At 32.5% G+C, this 22,547-nt stretch overlaps 1 protein-coding gene across 1 annotated transcript in view; it reads left to right on the top strand.

Annotated features, from left to right (window-relative positions):
* The window catches only part of LOC129232575 (probable Bax inhibitor 1), a 43,565-nt gene extending 21,339 nt beyond the window's left edge, over positions 1–22,226 (top strand). The window contains exons 3-8 of the mRNA XM_054866708.1: positions 276–396; positions 9,402–9,548; positions 10,403–10,482; positions 14,219–14,319; positions 19,120–19,189; positions 21,749–22,226. Coding sequence (XP_054722683.1) covers positions 276–396; positions 9,402–9,548; positions 10,403–10,482; positions 14,219–14,319; positions 19,120–19,189; positions 21,749–21,769 — 540 coding nt within the window. The 3' untranslated portion in view covers positions 21,770–22,226. The remainder of the gene's footprint in view (positions 1–275; positions 397–9,401; positions 9,549–10,402; positions 10,483–14,218; positions 14,320–19,119; positions 19,190–21,748) is intronic.
* Positions 22,227–22,547: the final 321 nt, after the last annotated feature.

Raw genomic sequence — 22,547 nt, 5'->3', positions numbered from 1 at the left:
GTACTTCTAGGAAAACTCGTATGATACAGCTTTTTAGTTGAAACATTATTTTTTTTATCTGAATTGAAAACCTGCAACCTTTGTAATGTATGTAATTCATAATATATGGGCTTTAATGAGTCTTCCCTAGGTTGAGTCTTGTCTCTTATCCCAAGTGATTTTCAAAGCAGGATGCTGAAAATTTTGAGCAGGAATGTTATCATCCTGCCCTCGGTTATAATGAAGTCTTTTGGCTCATAAAAGAGCAAAATAGTAATGATATTTGTCTTTTATAGGGTGGATTGTTAAGTTCTCTTGGATCTGTGGGATTCATGATTGCACTCATGAGCACACCTGATGATGGCAAAAATACCAAAAAGAGATTGGGATTTTTATTGGCGTTTGCGTTTCTTTCTGGTATGTATAAAATTGAAAAAAATCTTTTCACTTTCTCTGTTATTGTAAAATAATTTCTACGTATACTTGCACTCAAAACACAGTCAAAATGTTTTTCATGCTTTGTATTTTTGCAAATATAATATAAATATTTATTGTGATTTTGCAACTGCAATCCATCTCCTAAGAGTAGGGTTGTCCTGTTTTTTTTTCAACCTGGGGAAAAAATATGGAAAAAACTGCCTGGCAAAAATATAATTTTTTTCATTTTCTCCACTTTTAAGTTGAAGTGTGAGCTTCTCAATGTTTTCTTCTTTTCGGGGAGTTCATTGAAAAAGAAATGTTATTGCTTTAACAGAGTTGGGATAGGTTTGATAAGACTACAAAAGCAGAGCTAGATAATGTAGGCGCACGCCGTGCGCGGATACATCCGCTGACCTGCGGATCCATCGCTGCGGAGTTGCACATCTTCCGATAATTGTTAAAGTTCATGCTCTTTACTTCTAATTCGTTTTAAATTGATATTCTTTATTTAGATTGTAAAAATTATTACCAGATAGTATAAACACCCGCGCTTTCAGTGGATGTATTTGTTAGAAATAGAATTTCTACAAATATCTCTACACTTACTTTTGCCCAGGTAACTGAACTTCACGATAATCAACCGATGCCTGTTCGGACCAACGATCCGAGTGAATCGGAAGTGAGTGATCGGATCGGAAGGGTGACGTAACAGACTCCCGCCATTGGCTTAGCAGGGAGGCGTCTCTGCCACTTGGTGCATTCTCATTGGTTGCGTGGACGTAAGGGCATTGATGTGAATAATGATGAGGACAGACTATTTAATAGCGATCGGAGCTGAGATTCGCTCTCTCTTTTTAAGACTCGTTCGGTGATGTCTGTCCTGTAAAAGGTAGCTAGGGTAGAGCTCGTATTGTTCGGCGGATTGCCGACTGTGCTTGGCTGATCGTAGTAATAGATTAGCGAGCCGTATTAGGATGAGCTTAACTAACTTGCCAGTCATATTTAATTAATCTTTTTTACCTTTGGCTTCAGTTATGTTTATACAATTATATTTACCTTTTTCACGTGTTAATAAATTTTAGTTATTTTTAAAGAAGTCTCTTCATCAGTTATTCACAGAAAGTAGATGAAATGTTAGTTCTTTCACTAACTCTGCAAGAAGTATTACAGTTAACAGGTGGTATCATTCATCAATGGTATCAAGATGGTTATGGGCTATTCCTGCCATAACTGACATTTCACGCGCAAATTTTTTTTTTTCAAAACCTTGCTTTCTGTGAGAAATTGAGACTGTTGGTGAAGGAGGGGCCGAAGATTTTTGGAATTATATTTTTAGAGAATGGCGTGCTCTAGCATAATGATAGAAAAATTGAAAGACGACAACTACTCTTCTTGGTGCAGTGATATGAAGTTTGTTCTCATCGACCGGAATCTATGGAATATCGTCACTGGAAAAGAGACCAAGCCCGAAATTAGCACGGATAGAGGGGTTACCGCGAAAGACATCGCAAATTTCGAAGCTAGGAGACAATCTGCTGTTGCCGTGATATATCTACACGTCGGAGATGAATTCAGGAAAATTATTGAGAATACCGAAGATCCCCACGAAGCGTGGAACCAATTGAGGGAAAACTACTTTCCAGACAACAGAAGTATCAAGATGAAGCTCTTTTCGGAGTTAACCTCATCTAGAATGGAAGAAAACGAGAAAATCAACGTATTCGCAGCCAGATTGAGGAGAATTTACGATCGTATGAAGGAGTTCAAGACACCATTTTCGGAGGAATTTCTGTCATTCCAACTGCTCCGGTACCTCCCATCCTGTTTCGACGGAATTGTCCAGAGTATACTGCGGAGAAGTGATGAAGATTTCATTTTTTCAAAGATTGTGTCCGACCTGGTAGCAGAGCGTGGTTTCTGGCCTGGTCCGACCTGGTAGCTGAGGAAAATCGTCTATCTTTGAGAAATGATGATTTTGACATTCAAGCCAAGACAACTTTCGCAGTGAACAAGGACTACAACAAAAGCGTAACGTGTTTCCGTTGTCGAAAGACTGGTCATATCAAGAGGTATTGTCCTGAAGCAAAGAGTCGTCCCTTAAGTCCAAGGAGAGGTCGTTCGAGATGGAAAAGGCGCGGTTCTCAACGGCGAAGTGATGACCACCACCGTTCTCCATCGGCTGATTTTTGTGAGTATGAAGATTTCTTTTTAAGTGAGGCAAACTGTCTAATGGATAGATCCAGTTCATATATCTTTGATTGTGCCGCCACCCACCACTTCTCAAAGGACAGAGACATTTTTCAGAACTTTGTAGAATTAAGTAACAAAGAAATGGCTGTAGCCATTGAAGGTAAAACATTCCCGATTGAGGGAAAGGGGGATATTTATTTAAGATTTGGTAAAAGAAAAATTGTTTTAAAAGATGTACTTTACTCCTCCAAATTGAGACGAAATTTAATTTCGGGATCTAAATTTGATAAAGGCGGGGCAAAATTTGAAGCTAAAAATGGTATTTTGACGGTATCAGACCAGAAAGGTGTTATTTTTAAAGCCTTTTTAAATAATGGTATATATTATGTAAAACCCCAAAATGTTGATAAATGTTTTCAAAAGTCTAGTCACGATAACGTAAATGTGAAGGATAAACAAAACTCTAGTCATTTTTCTCGTAATATCGTTAATGTTGAATCTTCAAATATTGAATCCTTAGAAATTTGGCATAAAAGATTAGCCCACGTAAATGCTGATTGTATAAAGAAAACCAGCAACTTAGAAAGTGTACGGGGTTTGCCAAAATTCAAAGGGGGAAAATTTAAGAGGGTATCCTTCAAACCCATTAATAAAGTTAAATCTGAAAAACCTCTTGATTTAATTTATTCTGATGTTTGGGGACCATATCCCGTAAAAGGAAGAAATGGGGAGAGATACTTCGTGTCAGTCATTGATGACTATTCCAAACGAGTTTCGCTGTATCCGATCAGAGAAAAGAGGCAAGTAACTGGTATCCTTATTCAGCATATCAGGAGGGCTGAAAGATTTTTAGGAAGTAAAGTGAAAGCTATAAGAACTGATAACGGAGGGGAATATGTCAATAATGAATTTCAACAGTTTTGTAAGAATTCTGGTATTTCTCACGAATTAACAAACTCTTTTTGTCCAGAACAGAACGGTGTCAGTGAAGTATTTAACAGGGTAGTTGCTAATGGGGCCACTGTATTGCTTGAGGAAAGCGGTCTAGATAAAAAGTTTTGGCCAGATGCAATGCTGCACTTCGTTTACACCTGGAACAGAGTTTGCCATTCGGGTCAAAGAAAAACCCCATTTGAGCTTTATGGGGGAAATATTCCTTCAGTAAAACACCTTAAACCATTCGGAATCGTGTCTTACGTCGGAATTCCGAAGCAGAAACGCAATAAACTAGACTTAAAAGCTAGAAAAGGTGTTCTCATTGGATATGCCTTTAAGACGAAGGGTTATCGTGTTTATTTCCCAGAAACTGATAAGGTTGTAGAAAGCATTAATATTTCCTTTAATGAGAATTTATTCTATAAAAATGAATTTAAAAGTAATCGCAGTGGAGCGGTGATGGGCCATTGTCATTTTGACGATAAATCTAATTTTTCTTCAGACGATGAAAGTTCCGTGTACGAAGATGCGAGCCAATCCCAGAACGTAGAAAATTCTACGGGTTCAGATCGCGAAATCGACACTACGTCGGAAGATGAAAGTTCCATTGATGAAGAAGTTAGACCCCTAAAAGAAACAACTTGGTTTAGAAAAATAGCACCGCGGAAAGATGGATCGCGAACGGATGTGTATTATTACGAAAAAAAATAGTTCGAAACGGTTAAGATCCATTCATGATATCAGAAAGTATTGCAACAGAAATGCTATCGTTTTTGAACCGCATATTTTTAATTTCCAAGGTAAAAATACGTATGAAGGGGAAGTTAATGGTCAATCCACGAGCGCGAATTTTTCTCAATTATGACTAGATGAAGAAGAGATAATTATTCCCGATACTTACAAACAATTTTTAAAGTCAAAACAGAGGGAAAACTGGGAAAATTCCATGAAGGAAGAAATGAAAGTTTTTCGGGAAAGAAAGGTATGGACTTTGACACCACTTCCAGAAAACGCGAATGTAATAGGATGTAGATGGGTATATACTGTTAAACGAAACGAACAGGGCCAAATCGTAAGGTGGAAATCAAGGTTGTGTGCACAAGGTCACAAACAAGTTCAATTTGATTCGTACGATTTAACATTCAGCCCAGTTGTATCATTTAGTGTAATCCGTTTCTTTTTCGCATTTCTTGTAATTTTTCAAAAGTGGGAAAATATCCAGTGCGATGTAAAATGTGCATACCTTTATGCTCCCTTAAAAGAAGATGTGTTTATGCAACAACCTCCCGGTTTTGTTGAAAAAGGGAAGGAAAACTATTTGTGTAAACTTCAAAAGGCAATTTACGGACTTCATCAAAGTGGTCGAAATTGGTATTATGAAATCGACAGCGTTTTAGCAAATATAGGTTTTAACAAATTTCAAAGGTGTAATTGTGTTTATATTTTTCAATCCAAAGTAATACTTTTATTATATGTTGATGATATTGTGTTATTCGGGAAAAATAGTAAAAATATTGAATTTGTTTTAAACTTGTTGAATAAACATTTTGACCTTAAAATTTTGGGAAAAACCAAGACACTACTTGGTGTAAATTTTGAAGAATATGACAATGAAATTAAAATGCATCAAACAAATTATATTATATAAATTTGTGACCGTTTTAGGCATTTTAACTTTCCAATTTCTTCATTACCTATAAGTAAAGGTATAGTTTATTCCAATTCAAATTGTCCTCAATTAGAAAGTGAAAAACTTGAAATGTCTAAAATTCCTTATAGAAATTTGTTAGGTTGTCTCGCATTTATTGCAAACCGGACCAGACCGGATATTTGCTACGCCGTAAACATATTCAGCCAATTTCAGTCAAATCCTGGAATGTTTCATTGGGGAGGATTACTTAAATTATTAGGTTACGTGTCTCACACTAAAGATTTCAAACTCAGTTTAAAATGTAACAAATTACAAATCGTGGGATTTAGCGATGCTGATTTCGCCAGTAACAAAGATGATAGAACTTCCTTAGGGGGACAAATAATTTCACTTGATAATGCTCCGATTTCTTGGCGTACGTTCAAAGAAAAAAGCATATGCTTGTCAACCATGGAATCAGAATTCGTTGCACTTACGGAAGCAGCAAAAGAATTGCTATGGTTTGACAGAATTTTAGATGAGTGCATTAACTTTGGAATTACCAATAGCCAGAAAGTAAAATCAATATTGTATGAGGATAATCAGGCCACGATAGATTTCTGTAAATCCCCAATTGAAAATTATAGAACGAAGCACATCGATGTTAAATTATTTTTTGTGAGGGACTTAATTTATCAAGAAATTTTCTGCATTAATTTTGTAAGAAGTAAAGAAAACCAAGCTGACGTATTTACAAAACCACTTTCTGGAACTGAACTTGTAAAATTTTGTGAAACAGTTTTTCATTAATCACTTTTGCTAACGATGAATATTCAATTTTAAAGATGTAATTTCGACATTGTATCAGGAAATTTTATGTATTTGGAAATACTTTTCTGTATTGTGTAATTTTCTCAAAAATGAAATATTCGCGAAATTTTATTATACAATCGAATTTAAATGAGAAATTTTAGGGTGTTGAATTTTCATGTTAGAATTTTTTTTTGCAAATTACAGCTCTAATATACACTGTAGTAATTAGCTAAAAATTTAATATGTACATTTTTTTTGCATACTTTATTACGAATGTGTTTATACTTGTGTCTTTGCAAATGTTTTTTTTCTTCTCGAGTTTTAGATTAAAGTCTGGATTGTAATTTGCGATTGGATGCATGTATTTTCGTCCTGATGGAATGTGTTATATCGCCGAACGATGTTTTGTATTATGCTTAATTATTGTTATATTTTCACTTTTCTATAAAGTTATAGAATGGATTTGTGAAACTAGAAGCCAAAGATGTTTTTTTGAAAAAAATTTTATTAGCTGTTTCTTGTAAGATGTAGAGAGGAGGGGCATTGTTAGAAATAGAATTTCTACAAATATCTCTACACTTACTTTTGCCCAGGTAACTGAACTTCACGATAATCAACCGATGCCTGTTCGGACCAACGATCCGAGTGAATCGGAAGTGAGTGATCGGATCGGAAGGGTGACGTAACAGACTCCCGCCATTGGCTTAGCAGGGAGGCGTCTCTGCCACTTGGTGCATTCTCATTGGTTGCGTGGACGTAAGGGCATTGATGTGAATAATGATGAGGACAGACTATTTAATAGCGATCGGAGCTGAGATTCGCTCTCTCTTTTTAAGACTCGTTCGGTGATGTCTGTCCTGTAAAAGGTAGCTAGGGTAGAGCTCGTATTGTTCGGCGGATTGCCGACTGTGCTTGGCTGATCGTAGTAGATTAGCGAGCCGTATTAGGATGAGCTTAACTAACTTGCCAGTCATATTTAATTAATCTTTTTTACCTTTGGCTTCAGTTATGTTTATACAATTATATTTACCTTTTTCACGTGTTAATAAATTTTAGTTATTTTTAAAGAAGTCTCTTCATCAGTTATTCACAGAAAGTAGATGAAATGTTAGTTCTTTCACTAACTCTGCAAGAAGTATTACAGTTAACAGGTGGTATCATTCATCAATGGTATCAAGATTCGCTACTGGCACGCGCACCTCGCGATAATCGTTCAAATTCTTACCTCCAATTTGTTTTAAACTGATATTATTCAATTAATTTGTAAAAGTTATAAGTGGATAGTATATACATAAGCACGTAAGGTGGATACATTCGCTGCGGGTACTTGTTTTTGTCCCCTCCCTCAACAGAGCATTTCCAAGAAGCAGCGAATTTTTAGTTTTTCCTTTGTTATCAGAAATTTGAGTATCCTACTGATTTCTTGACTAGACAGCTTAAGAAGAGAAAGTTCCTACCAATGTATGGTCAGCAATGGAGATATAATTCCCAAATATATGTGAGCTTACTTATGCAAAGATATCTGCTAAAAGAAGCTTAGTCTTAAAATTTTGAAATATAACTTAGGTCTTTGCATTGCATGAAAATTAGTTGCTTGTAACCTCAAAGCGTATACCTGCAATTTTGTGCTTTATAACATTGTTTTAGTCAACTAACTTTCACAAACTGTTTTTATTTCTTATTAATTTTCTTTTTTTTTTTTAGAATCAACCTCCCCCCCCCTTTTTTTTTTTAACGTGATAGACAATTATTAGCTTGCAGATACTTTTGAGTTGTGTGCGCAGATACTTTATATTTTTATCTGACTCTGTACAAAAGCAAGCCTACGTAACTTGGTGCCAATAACCTATCCCTATTACACCAAAAAGAAATAAACATGAAGATGAAGTTCAAACTTCAATTTATCAGAGCCACAGAATAAGTTAAGTGAAACTTGTGCTTGTTATGATATTCAAGTAAATTTAAAGATTTACTTTTGTTTTGGTTCAAATTTTAATTCATTATCTATAAGATTTCACTTTTGGATTAGAACTTAATCAAAACTACTTGTGGTATTCTAGGATTTTTAAATTTTTTTTAATAAATAAATGTGATATATATATTTTTTTAAATTCTAACACAAGTTTTATTAAGTAGAATGACACAAACATTCACTATTTTTATATTTTTTAAATTAAAGTATGATTTGCTAAAACTAATAGAATATTTGATTTTAATTAAATTGTTGGTGGTTTTTATTTATGGGGTTTTCAAATATTTACTATGAGATATTAATCTTTTCTTTTTCTAATAATAACAATTATATTATGCAATCTATATTGTAATTCAACTGTGTTGAACTACAAAACCATTTTGTTGATTTTGATTGCATGTGTTGATTTGACAGTAAAAAAAGCCTAAAATTTGTCATACCAAAGTGTAATCAACATTTTCTTTTTACATTTATCAAATTATGATTGATATACAATCATTTTGTTTTAATGTGATTAATTTCAAAATATTTTATTTTTTAATGAGTCAATATATGTACAATAAATATTGCAATAGTTAGAATTTAGTTGAATTATGCAACATTTATGTTATATCATATCAGTAGTTTTACATAACAAGCATATGGAAAGTCTGTAGATTTTAATTTTCTCCAATTTCTTCACTATCTGTCAGTTTACAAAATATGAAGAACATAAGCTACCAGTTGATTGGCACTCTCAGCTTCAATGAGAGGACATCTTCCTCTAGCTCGGTTGCTGTCTATTCCAGAGTGATGAGTCCATAACGCGAAGAAAACTAGTCTCTCAATAACTTGACCAGGCTGTATGTGTATTGCATGTAGTTAGTCTATGCTCCAACAAGAATTATGGTAAAAGAAAGAAAGTTAAAGTTGGAAACTGATAATAACACTATACTAATTTGCAGTTTTAGGTGAAATTCATGCTCAAAGCAAGTATGAAGGGTAATTATACATGCATTTGAAGTTTCTGTATCATTCTTTTTAATCTTCTCATCACAATGTCAACTAGAGATGAGATTGCAAACTCATTGCATGGTACAAAAAAAGTAGTCGAAAACTTTGTACTGCATAGTGAATAAAATATGACAACGTATATAAAGTACAAATTCAGAATGAAAAAAGGTTAAAAAACCAGCAAACAGCTGTTTCGGCGCTCTAGAATACAAGTGCCATCATCAGTGCAATTGGCATCAGTCCAATTGCACTGATGATGGCACTTGTATTCTAGAGCGCCGAAACAGCTGTTTGCTGGTTTTTTAACCTTTTTTCATTCTGAATTTGTACTTTATATACGTTGTCATATTTTATTCATCATTGCATGGTGCTTCACAATTCAAGAACCTTTCGTGTAAACCTATTTAAAATTGCAACTTTCTTAGACTGATTAATTGATCTCTCTTTTGATTTTATTTTACTTTCTAGGTCTTGGATTGGGCCCCCTTCTTGATGTTGTCATTTCAATAAATCCTGCTATTATTCCTACCGCATTTTTCAGTACATGCTTGATCTTTGCTTGCTTTACTTTTGCTTCAATGTTCAGCAATCAACGTCAGTTTATTTACCTTGGAGGTAAGTAATTTCTTAAAACTTCCAATCTTTTTTAAGCAATTGAATTTATCTTCATACAGTCTGAAAATGAAGCTAGTGAAAAATGGCCACAGCTTTCCAATTTCAGCTTTTTAAAAATAAGAAAAAGGTATTTTAAGTTAAGATAACCAGCCAAACTCGCTTTTAATGTTCCCTGATTTAATAAGAACCTGGAGTTAACAAGAAAACCCGAAATATTTGGCTATACAATGTTAAAGCTATTGGAGCATAACTCGCTTTTAACAAGCAAACCCCACTAAAAGCAAGCAATATTTCTTTTTACTTCCAGCTCACCTTAGTCTTTCTCGTAAACATTCCAGAATCAACTTTAAGTTTGATGAGTAATGAGAAAAAGTGATAGTTCATTTTTCAAAATTTGAGTTATAGAGAAGCATGTGAAGAATACATATTTATTGACCTTAATGTTATTATTTCCAAAGAGACTGGAACTCAAATTCCAACTAGAGCAGATGAAAAGAAAGAAACCATGCATTAACTGAGCCTTACCCAGATTCTTCAACCGGATTTGCCTTTGGTCCCAGCTAGTTCTAATAAACAAAGTTGCAGGTTTTTTTACAACTTCTTTGCTGGGAATCCCTCAGAATTTTTGCCCCTATAATCGATCCGAGTTTGTAGTGTTTAGTAGTGAAATTGTTTCGATACTGTGTGTGAAATAAGCATTGAATATGTGGGTCAATCAACCTGCTAGTAATGATGATAAATGAAATATAGTCTCCAGTCATATTTGTAGCAAACAGTTAACTTGAAATTTTAGTTTTCTTTTTATGTAGTTAGTGTGGAATGATAGAATCTAATTTCTTGCCCTTTCTAAATAGGTTCTCTCATGTCACTTCTTTCTGTGATGATGACAATGGCTCTGCTTAATATTTTTATGGGATCTTACATGTTGTTCAAGGTATGTTATAGATTATAAAATGAATTTTAGCAGTTGCATATGGTAACTGTATTTACTAATTAGTAAATTAGTATGCAATGCATTAGTGCATTTTATGGTAAATATTTCTTATTTTACTTTTATAAAACTTAAGTTTTTGAAAAGATGTTCTTTAAAAGAATGAATGAATGATAAGCAAATGGGGGGGGGAAATGACTAAGGTTTGATAAATTTTATTTTTATTATTTTCAACATTTTAACCTGTTGGTTTGATTTTTGTTTCTGGTTATTTATCAAATGCAATGAAATCTTTGGAACTCCCCCACCATAATTGTAGAAAGTTATTTTTCGATTTCTATCATCCATTCCCATTTTGTTGGTAGCAAGATTTGTGCACATTTTAGAAGTTTGCTTTTTTCAGTTCACTGATTTGAGTTAAAGGTACATTTTAACATTAAAAAATGCTTTTAAAATTACTAACTATTGTAATAGAATATTAAATCATTCTATAAAGCTTTTTGAAAACATTTTTTGCAGCTTTTTGTATGCACTATGGTTTTTATTTTCAAGCTATTTGCCATTCATTTCAGGTTTTTGATAAAAACACATTTTTAATATCCTCGCATGTATGCTTAGCTGCAGACATTTCCATTCATATATTGAATGCTTAGTATCAAAACCAGTTTAACCTAGCTTTTAAATTTTACAGTAGAGACAAAAAAAAAAAAAAGAAATTTATGCTCTTCCTGCTTAATTTTTGCAAAAAAGATTTTAAATAACATTCAGTGTAAAACTTCATTTTTGTTTTTCTTTTTTTAATTAGCTTTAGTTTCTTATAATTTGCAGATATAAATAATTTGATTCGGAAGCGAACTGTTTCATTCTTTACTTCTGAAATTCTGAGAAAGTTCTAGGTATTTGCAAGCTTAAAAGAGTTCATAAAACCAGTGCTTCTCAACCTTTTTGACTTAACGTCACACTTGATAGTTGGTCCAATCCTTGCAGCACATTGAACCAAATTTCATATGTCAGTATGGACTATGCTTTCATCTCTCACTATTCAAATCAAGGAAAAGAAAACGCCAGTGTTTTCGGATGGATATTACAATTCGCTCACTCCTTTCAAAAACGTAATCTCGAAAATTAGCAATTTTGAGTACAGTAAAATCTGTGAAGTTGACCACTCTTGTAAGTTGACTGCTTTTTCAGGCACGGAATTAGCTCTTATCATATAAATCAACCTTTGTAAGTTGATCACTAAAGTAGTGTACTACTAGTGGTCAACTTACACAGGTTCCATTGTATGCCTTTTTTTGAACTGCCATGAATGTGTAGCATATCTCTGCAAGACCTGCAGTTCTATAACTTAATGTTTCTCAGTTATTGAGCAAAAAGATTTGCATTTTCAAGTATTTTCCGAACGTTCTCTAAGAATGTCGCATCTTGACTTGTGCTTTATATATTAAGCATGAATCATCTGTGTTGTTTAGTGAAAGGTGATATTATTTATTACAAAAACAGTATTATACACAAAAAAGTGTTTGTGTACTCTTTTACACAAATACTCTTGTACATACTACTTGTTTTTTAATCAAGAACGCATTATTTGCATTTATGTCTGTATTGTAAGGAGAAAATTTAGTAACAATGACATATTTTAAAATACTTCAAATAGTATCTTTGAAATTTAGTCCAAGAACGTCATAAATAAAAAGCAACTTTTAAAACTTACTTTTTACACTTCTTCATTATGAAACAGAGGAGAAACACCAGTTTTTCTCGCAAAAGGTCTTATGCATAAAAAAAGTTCAATCAGTGGCTTGAAATATAGTTTTACTACATGATATCTTACTTTTAATTCTTAAAATCGCTCTTCAAAAGTGTCACGTTTTTTGAGATATGATGTTGTTAAAAGGTGTGAGCAAATTAGGATTTTTAATATTTGAAATATTTTAACTATTTGTTACTGTCACTTAATACAACTGAAGACACTTGTGTCTGTCTTGAGGGACAGTTTCGATTTTTATTCAGCTCTATGGTAGAAAGAGTTACCAGAAGTTTTAAATTGAGAATCTAGACTTGATATTTTGTTCTTGAAAAGTGTCAATGCCAAGAATCCCACGCCACAAATCTATGTTCTTTAAAATGTTAACAGTAACAGCTCATAAAAAACGAGATCAGAACTTTTAGGCACTCTTTTTGCTAACAGCCAATACATTGTAAACCAATTTGTAAACACTCCTGGAAAAAAATGGGCAGCTGACGTGGCAAATTATGGCAAGTAACACAAAAGCTTGAAATTTATTTTTAAGATTTGAGACTTGTTTAAAAGAGCTCCGAGGACATATTTTAATTTTTGGGTGCCAGAAGAAAAATTAAAGTAGGGGAAAATAAATTTGTGTACAGTGTGGGACACGAAATCTGGAATTCTCAAGATCCCAACCTTTCTGGATGCCGGAATTTTGCGAATTTTCGATCCTGAATCAAAAAATAGCTAGAATTAGCATATTGTATAAGGCTTTTTCAAATGAAACCTGGCCAGTGTGTCTGACTTCACATTAGACGTTAGAGGGTACACGTAACTGCATGTATGGAGACACCATCTATTGGTAGAGAGACTGACGCATGTGCAGCATTTCATGTTACACAGCGACAGTTGTTTCACTCCGAAGAGAAGGTAGTCACACATGTTATCGTCCACGATGAAACATGTCCTTTTTTGACCACAAGGGCCCCTTGAAATGGGCCCGAATCCCTGATCCCTCTGCTTGTCAAGTTCCTGGGAACCACCATTAATGCCCAGCATTATCAAGCCACTTTGCAAAACCTTTGACGAGCCTTTAAGTCAAAATGGACAGGCATGTTGCCCAATAGCTCCCACACACAGCCAATGCAGTGAAGACGACATTGCAGCAGGTTCGGTTGGAAGGACTGGGACAGCCACCGTTCAGTCCAGACCTTTCACTGTGTGGCTCATGTGTTTGGACCTCTTAAACAAGCTATTCGCGGACGTTGATTCTCAATGGACCACAAAATGTGTGACTGGGTCCAGGTCTGAATCCAATAGCAGCCTACTAGCTTCTTCAAATATGGAATCGGCAGCCTAGTTTCGTAATGAGATAAATGTACCGACAGTTTGACAACTATTTTTAGTTAATAAAATCGTCACCGTTGCTATATACTAGTGACCGGGTTTCATTTGAATGCCCCTCATATGCTAGACACATTTTACTTGATTTAGCTCATGCTCAAGCCAAATTTCTTTTTCTTTTTTTTATCCATCTCAATGAAAGCATACTTTGGTGTGATAAAAAAAAAGTGAGAATTTCAGTGGCGTGTGATATTCAGATGTTGCTTTTTATTATTATGCATTATATCATCTCCTTATCCATGCAATAAATAAAACATTTATGCTAAAAATAACATTGCATGCTAATCAGAAAATAAAGTAATATGCTAATCCAAAAGGGAATGATGAAAGATTACTACATAATTACAGCAAATTTCTAATTAAATACTTTGCTTTGAACAAGTAATAGCATATGGTTAACAATTTTAAATATTTTTTTTTCCAATAAAAATAAAACTTTTTTTTGAAAAAGAATCGACAAATATTTTTTTTTAAAGTTGCAGTTTATGGTCTTGTACGTTTCGAAACTCCAAAATTGGGGTCAGATACTGTATATATGTAGCTGGAAATGCATTTAGGACTAAATTATTTTCTTTCTCTGTTAATTTTATGAATTAAATATTGTAGATTCAAATTTATCTTGGATTGTTGGTTATGTGTGCCTTCATTCTATATGATACACAAGTAATTCTGGAAAAACGCCGTAATGGAGACAAGGATTATATTTGGTAAGTGGAAAAATAATCTCTTTATTCATGTCTTCTGAACTTCTGTGTTTTGCATTTTGGCTTATTCTTTTCCTTCAAATTTTGATGTTGGTACAGGGAACTCTCGATAACTAAGACTTAAGGGATCAACTAAAGCCTTTGACTTGTGGGAAGTTCCCACAGCCTTCTCAAGAGTTTAGGACCCAATGAAAGCTTTGAGATAAAAAGATGTTTGAATTCTCGAGAGTTGACCGAATGACATAGTAAAAATTTCACAATGTAAATTGTGGTACTGTATAACCTTGATATATCAGAGCTTTTGGGTAGAGAAAGAAGTTCAAGGTATAAGGTTTCAAGTAATCAAGGTTTTGAAAAAAATACATTAGTAACTTTCATGATGAAGCATACATGCATAACAATCAGCAAGTTATTAACATTTTGCTTGGAATGAAATTTATTTACATGTTTCATTGTTTGTATCAGTACATAATATCCTTGGGGGGGGGGGGGCAGTTTAGGCAAAATATTCTTTAAGTTTGTTTCACTCAAGAAAATACCAGAGCAACGGCACCATTTTCTCAACTTCTAGATAATGACTTTTTCGAACTATCAAATTAGTTGTTTTCTTCGTATGAGATTTTTGTGGTTTTGCCTGGAATAGTTTTTTCATCTGTCCACACTCTAAAAAATCATCTGCTGCATTCGAGCAGTCCTTCAATTAAATGTTAGTTAATATTATGAGTATGTTATGGATGGCCATTATGAGTATGTTATGGATGGCCGTTGTTTTGGCTTGAAATCTTCTGTTGTGTACTTGTTGGAAAATAGATCCTCCATTTGACGGTACACATTGAACTCTCTATTCCGAGTACTCATGGGACCAAACATAAGTTTTCAGATTATGGGGGGGGGGGGGGGTGTTCATTATATAGGGAGATTGAAAATGCATGTACATCCATTCTATTGATGAATGGACTACCACTTAACTAAGATAGAAATGTTGAATTTTGGATTGGCAGCAAGTGAAATGTCTAGTTGAACTCGGTAGGACCTAACTCTCGCATTTTTTCTTTCTTTTTTAATTTAAAAGGTTTTACACAACATTCAATAATAACATATTACAATGCAGCTATCAGTACAATACCTGGAAAAAAAGAGTAATTTTTAAACTGTTTTTGCATTGTGCTCATGCTAGTTAGGTGTTATCATCAAATTGAAAATTTTTCTGGGTTATTCTTAGCTGCTTTTTGCTTAAAGGTAATCGTAAATTAAAGGTCTTGAATACTACTTGATACAATGGTTGATTCTTGAAATATTATAGTTCAGTGGCAGAAATTTCAGGCTCATATTGCTCAACCGAATGATTTAATGTGATGCAGCAATGTCCAGGGAAAGAACTTTTCCTCATCCTCTCTTCATCTTTCTCTTTTTGCCTTTCAATCATTGTGATGAAATTGTGAATGTATTTCAGTCTTTTCAATTTAATTCATTTCTGGCTCTAAATTCTTACTCTGTAGCAGACTGTTTTTGAGATTTTGAATTTGCATCATAGACTGCTGAAAACTTTTTTGTTTTTGGTGTGTGCGTGAAATTGTTGCATTGAATAAGACAGTTCTGTACACACAACTGCAAGATAAGCATACTTTTGAATTTTCATTTTTATAAGATTTTCTTCATAATGTTCTCAATTATTTGAGTTTTTTCATAATTGCATTGCAGAATGTGTATTGGAAGTGATTTTGAAGTGAGCAGAAATTACCATCTTTTATCCATTAACTTCAAAAAAGTGGAATATTGAGGAACATGTTTTAGCATGAAAACTGGTCAGCTACAAGAAACTCTTGTCTTTGAAACATGCACATGTTCCACAGCAGAAAAAAAGGTGCAAAAAATCTGATGTGATGAAAATTTCAACATTACAACCCCATACACACATTACTATTCATTATACTTTCCATTGAAAGGGATGAATGATTCATACATGTCTATTACAAAACTTATTTGAGGAAAACATCAAATTATAATTTCTTCTGTGACAAAATTATCGATATATATTAAAGGTTTCAAGAAATAAAGTTTTAGATAACTAAAATGAATTTTTTACCCGAATTTTTCTTGAAGGCAGATTTTTTTAAAATGCTTTTAAGTGTTTTGGGATAAGGATATTCAAGTATCTAAGTGTTAGAATGTAATATTTTGGGTTTTTAAAATAGTTTATATATATATATATATTATATATATATATATATATATATATATTAGAATCTCAGAATACAATACATGACTATATTAATTAGTTAAAACGAAGATTGTAGTATGAAATCTAAAATTGAGTTCTTATTTTAAATTTGATCAAGAAAAGCAAAATATTTTATTTTTACATTAGGTTACAAGCTGCTAATGAAATAAAAAGTAAAAGGAATATTACTTAATGCAAAGAATATTAGAAACAGGGCTCATAGTCCTCCTACATCTCCTATATTTCCTATATTTTAACAATTGTCAGATATTCTCTTATATTTCCTATATTTTCTCATTAACTCCTATTTTTTTTTTTTTTTTTTTTTTTTTTTTTTTTTTTTTTTTTTTGGATGTTAAATGCTACTAAAAAACTCAAACATTTGATCAATTTTTTTTCTTTCTCCCCTGCACTGTGCACTCTTACATCTTTAATGTTGGCATATGTTCTAAACTTCTGTTTGATTATTTTTATGAAACATGCAAAATATAGATGGCTTTAGAAATCTTTAATTTTGTCACATATAATCTTATATGTAGTTCAAATGACCAGTTGTAGCTTAAATGATTGTTTTTGAAAATGCTGTGTTCAGATTTTGGTACAAATTCAACTTTGAGTACTTCAGATGTTTCAAAGCTTGTAGCTCTCTGAAAAATGTTACTATTTTGATGAAAAAAGTCATTTTTATAGGATTTTGTTTGCTTTTTTCAAACATGTACTTATTTTGTGTGTAGATTTTCAAAAATCGGTCTTCATCTCAGAATTTTTTTCTTTTTTTGGCCTTTTTTTCTATCTAATCGGTTACGGTTGCAAATTGAAGAGTATAATGGATGGTTCTATGCTCCTCTAGGGCTCTTCTAACACTCTCTTTTATTTGGCAGATTAGGTCAAATTTACCCTTTATACATATGTGTACATATATATGTACGCACATTAACTGTGAGTTATGGATAATGCCATTACAGTGAGCGCCAGGTAATTGTATCAGCCACTTTAATGAATATATTCCTCAAAAACAAAACAAAACCCAGTTTTAATATTAAAAAATTGCAGAATATTCTAATCGAACATGCTGCTCAAATGAATCAAGCGTATGAGACTGACCATTTCTCTCTCTCCCCCACAATCGTGATGCCTTAGTGCAGTCGTTTTTTCTTTACCTTCCTTTAGTAATTTTTTTTTTTTTTTTTTTTTTTTTTTTGTAAATAGTGAAACGAAGGTGAGGCAGAGTGTTGCACACTTTTTGTAACGATTTTCTCATATGTCCAACAAAACCAGTGAGACGAGAGAGACATCGAGTCAACGGGATTTTTCATTGTTATAGTGTTAGCATTAAAACTATAAGGTACCAATACCAAGGACTAAAGGTAGATTTGACATTGAAAAAAGAATGTCCAAATTAATTATTACCTAGTTTTAGCAATCAATAAGAGCTGAGTTTTCCAAAGCACATAAGAAAAAATCTGAATTTTGTAATTGCTCTTTCATACTGTTTTGTGATAAAATTATTTAATCAGAGAATGGATATTTTTAGTTTGCTCTATATTTCTAAAGATGTCTAATTTGACCAAAAGTTAAATAAAGTTCTCTGAAATTGTATGTAGAATTTCACGTTTAAAGAAAAAGAAAAACATGCACTCATAATTTTGCTTATTTGAATCAAAATTGTCTTAAACAAATATGATTCATATTAGCGACCATGGGTACCAAGATTCATTTGCTCTCACATCTGAGACTCTTCACATTGCTATGACTTCATGCATTGTGGAATTGTATTGATACTGGCACTCTGTGTGTGTGTGTGTGTGTGTGTTTTTTTTTTTTTTTTTTTTTTTTTTTTTTTTTTTTTTTTTTTTGTATAGTGCTCCAAACATACTAGATGCAATACTTTTTCGAAATTCCCATATATTTTCCTACTAAACTCCTATATTTTCGCCGTAAACTCCTATATATTTTGCTATCAAACTCCTATATTTTTCCTTTTAAACTCCTATATATTTTCTTCCACTTGCTATGAGCCCTGTAGAAACTGCTTAGTTTTTAATTATGAATTTGTAAATGAGTTAAAACTAAATTATATAATATTTTCAACCACAGGACCAGTTTCTTTTTTCCTGTCCCTGAAAATAATTTCTAATAATTTTTAAAACATGTTAATTAAATTTTTTTTTTTTTTTTTTTTGAAAAATAGTTTATATTCATCTATATGGTAAAACTTATTGCACTGGCAATTAATAAACTTTTAAAACTCTTTAGTGCCGCACTGATCAGGTTCAAAAACACAATATTCCCTAAATTTAATTGTTTTCGTTTATAAATTGAAGTAACCTATTTTCGCCTCGGAGCAACACTAAAAAATCTAATCCCAGGAATAACACTAAGATATCTTACTGTTGCTCTGAGGCGACAATATAACACTTGCCATGAAAGTCTTCAATACTTGCATGATATGTTTGAGTAAGCAAAATATGTTGTAAAGGTAAATTTTATAATTATGATGAATGTCCTCCATATGATAGTATTTAAAATAATTAGTTTACATATTTTGTATTAATAATAAATTGTATGTCGATTCTTTTCAGGCATTCCATTTGTTTGTTCATTGATCTTGTCCAGATATTCCGTTACCTTCTTGTGATTTTGGCTGATAAGGTATCATTCTTTATATTTGCATTCTTTAAAACTTCATTATTTTCAAACAATATTTCATGTGAATACTTCTTACCTTGCTTGTCCTCATAATTATTTTAATTTGTATAATAACATGCAGGCTAGTTCTTGTTACAGAAGTTTCCACATACAATTTTAGGCAATCTTAGGTGAGTGGGGACCTTTCTAGTAATATTTTCAGAACTAGTCTTAATAATCCAAAATTAGGACATATTATTGAACTTAAGGGATGAGATTTTGGGGTTCACTCCTGTAGATTTTTTAATGCTGAATTATTAAAGTCTCTATTTTAGGGTTTGGGTGACTTAAGGGTATGTATGATCTCAGAGTTCTCTCCCCCATAAATTTTCCAAAATTAAAGTTATAAAGGCACAATTTAACATTATCTTTTGGGGAGGATGTCTCCAAAATTTTCTCTAAACTGGAGTCATAATTTTCTTAAGCAGTCTTTGATGATGTAAAATTTGGGAAAATGTCTTCATAGAAATTTGTATAAGCTGTCATTGTTGTTGTAGAGGTAATGGAATTGGAGGGCATCTTCCTAGAAAAAGAATCTTGTAACTAAAGTTTTAAAAGCCTCCTTGGTGAACTTAGTTGATAAAAGACAGGGTTGGGGGGGGGGGGGGGGAGCCGTAGTAGTGAAACTTATTGTATGCTATTTTGATCTGTTTCAAGGGGGAGAAAAGATTTATGGGCTCCCTCATAAATTTTCCGAAATTGAAGTCGTACTATCCCAATTTTAAGCTATCATTTACGATAGGAGTAGGGATTCAGATATTGTCCCCCAAAAGTTTTATTGAAACTGAAATTGTACAAATTTTAAGCTGTCTTAGGTGTTGCAAAGAAGAAACTCTATACCTAAAAAAAGTTTTCAAATTGGGATCATAAAAACGACAATACAATCAAACCCTGTTAACAGGAACTTGCATAACGCGAAATTTCCCTTAGCGCGAAATAAATGCCATTCTCGGTCAGATAAAACTACAAATTAGTGTTAAATCAATCGCTTAACACGGAAAGGATTTAGACGAAATCCTGCATAAGACGAAGATTTTTTTGTCTTGAAGAAAAAAGGGAAAAGAAAATTCCCATACTTTTACATGAAATTACTTTTGAAAGTTGAAAGATCTGCACTTGAACGCAAGCGACATGGATGGCAGCGAGAAAATTCCTCTTGTGTAGGAAAATCTGGAAAACCACGTTGCTTCAAGAAAATACAAATTTTAGCTGTAGACTAGGACAGTAAAAAAGATTGGATGAAAAATGAAATCTTCACCAAGTGGCTATGAAGAATGAAATCTTCACCCAGTGGCTAACAAACCTAGACACAAAGTTTCATCGTGAAAAAAAAGTAATTCTGGACACCTGTTCTGCTTATATAGAGGTTTAAGGTCTAAAAGCGATAGTGTTTTTTTACCCGTTAACACTACAGCGAAAATGCAGTCTTGAAATCAAGGAAAAACCAGATGTTTAAAAATGCACTGTCGTAGAGAAATGGACCAAATAGTCATTGCCCGTTTCGAATTACTCGTTTTTCTTACTTAAACTGTTAATTTAAATGCTTAGGTGTACATTTTTTGTACAAAGGTACTTTGATTTCTATATTTTTTGAGGCCCAAACACAAAATTTGTCTGCTAAAACAAAATCCGATAAACATAGAAATCGGTTAACGCGAAATTCGGTTAACACGAAATATTTTGACATCCCAATCAAGTTCATGTTAACGAGGTTTGACTGTATTGTAAAAAATGTTATTTAACCTAAGTTTGAGAAAAAAAAATTTCCCATATGTAAGCTAACTCGCACAGTTTGAATTTCATTTTTGTACTAAATTTCTCCAATAATAAGCTAATACACACAGTATTTCTAAAGAAAACGTTCATATTTATTTAGATATTTGAAAAAATGCTTACTTTTCTAAAAATGTGTTCTTTTTTTTCTTTATTTTAATGGCTGGAGAATCAAGTAAAATTTTCCTTTTACTGGTTACACGATAAAAGGTTCTGTACTTTATTAGTTTCTTTTCAGATATTCAAGTACTATTCTAATTTAATTGTTACTAATATTTTTTAAAAATATAACTAATTATTTTCTTTCTCTTTGTAACTGTCAAGGAGAAAAAGGTATGCAGTACATGCTTTATGGGTTAGATATGCTTTATGTGTTAGATATGATTTGTATTGCATTTAAAAGTTAAAACATATGAAGTAGCTCTTATGCTTGCCTATTATTATCAGCCTACAATTATTTGCTCTCATTCTATTGATTTTTCTATGTCTTTTTGCAATTCATATTTTAATACATAATTGCTTTCTTCAAAGCTTCTAAAAACATCTTTCTAATATTCAGCTTATATTTAAATTTCTAGTTATAAAGATAATAAAATATTAACTGATTTATATTTTTATTTGCTCATATTGGCTATGTGTATATGGATATCTGTGACACATAGTTGAACTGTGATAAGCTATTTTAAAGCATGTTGCTTGCAAGTTATAAATTACTGAATTTAAATTTATTTTCAAATGTTTACCTTTCAGGATAGTAAGAAGAAAAAGTAGTTGCATCGTTCAGCGAGTCAAAATTAAGTGGCTACATTTTTTAGTTTTTGAAAAGTCAGAATTGTGACTGTTATGCAGATTTCTTTTAAACTACAAATTTAGCGTAATAAAATGCTTTTTTGTTTAAATGTACTTTTTGTGTATTTGTTGAACACTTTACTTACAAGTCTCATGATTTTATGAACATCTATTTACAGTTTATTTTTTGTGCATGAAATGAAATACCTTTATAATTTCGAGTGTGTAAGATAATATCTTGTTTAATATCAATTAAAACATTACTTTATAAATATCTATCACTTAAAATGTGATTGTTAAGTGTTTGAAGCTTGTAAATTGAAACAATTGTAAATCCTCATTGCTCAATTTCAAAAAGGCTTCATTATTTCATGCTTGCATTACTTTGTGAGTGTTTCTTGTATGAATTTTCAATAAAATTTCTTTATCTATTTTAAAATACTTTTCCCCCTTTATTTTCTTCATTGTTGATTGTGTTGTCCATATTTCTATAGTTTGTTTTTGCAATTCACTATCAGTCAGTGAGTTAGTAAGCTACTGGGAAATGCCGCTGAAGAGTGAAAAAAACTAGTGCATAGTAAAGTTACACAATAGTACATACTTTCACTCAGTAGGGGGTATTTAAAGGAGATAAATTATTAGATTGGCCTGTAAGTTACTACAAATCTTTAAAAGCCATGAAGAGAAGTAATTGAAAACTTCTCGCTACTGATGAGTTTTTAATCTATAGTAGAACCTTGTTTATCCAGATCAAATTTAT

The sequence above is a fragment of the Uloborus diversus genome, unplaced genomic scaffold (assembly GCF_026930045.1).
Source record: "Uloborus diversus isolate 005 unplaced genomic scaffold, Udiv.v.3.1 scaffold_1289, whole genome shotgun sequence".
NCBI classification, from domain to species: Eukaryota; Metazoa; Arthropoda; class Arachnida; order Araneae; family Uloboridae; genus Uloborus; species Uloborus diversus.
This window is presented reverse-complemented; position numbering and strand designations above follow the sequence as displayed.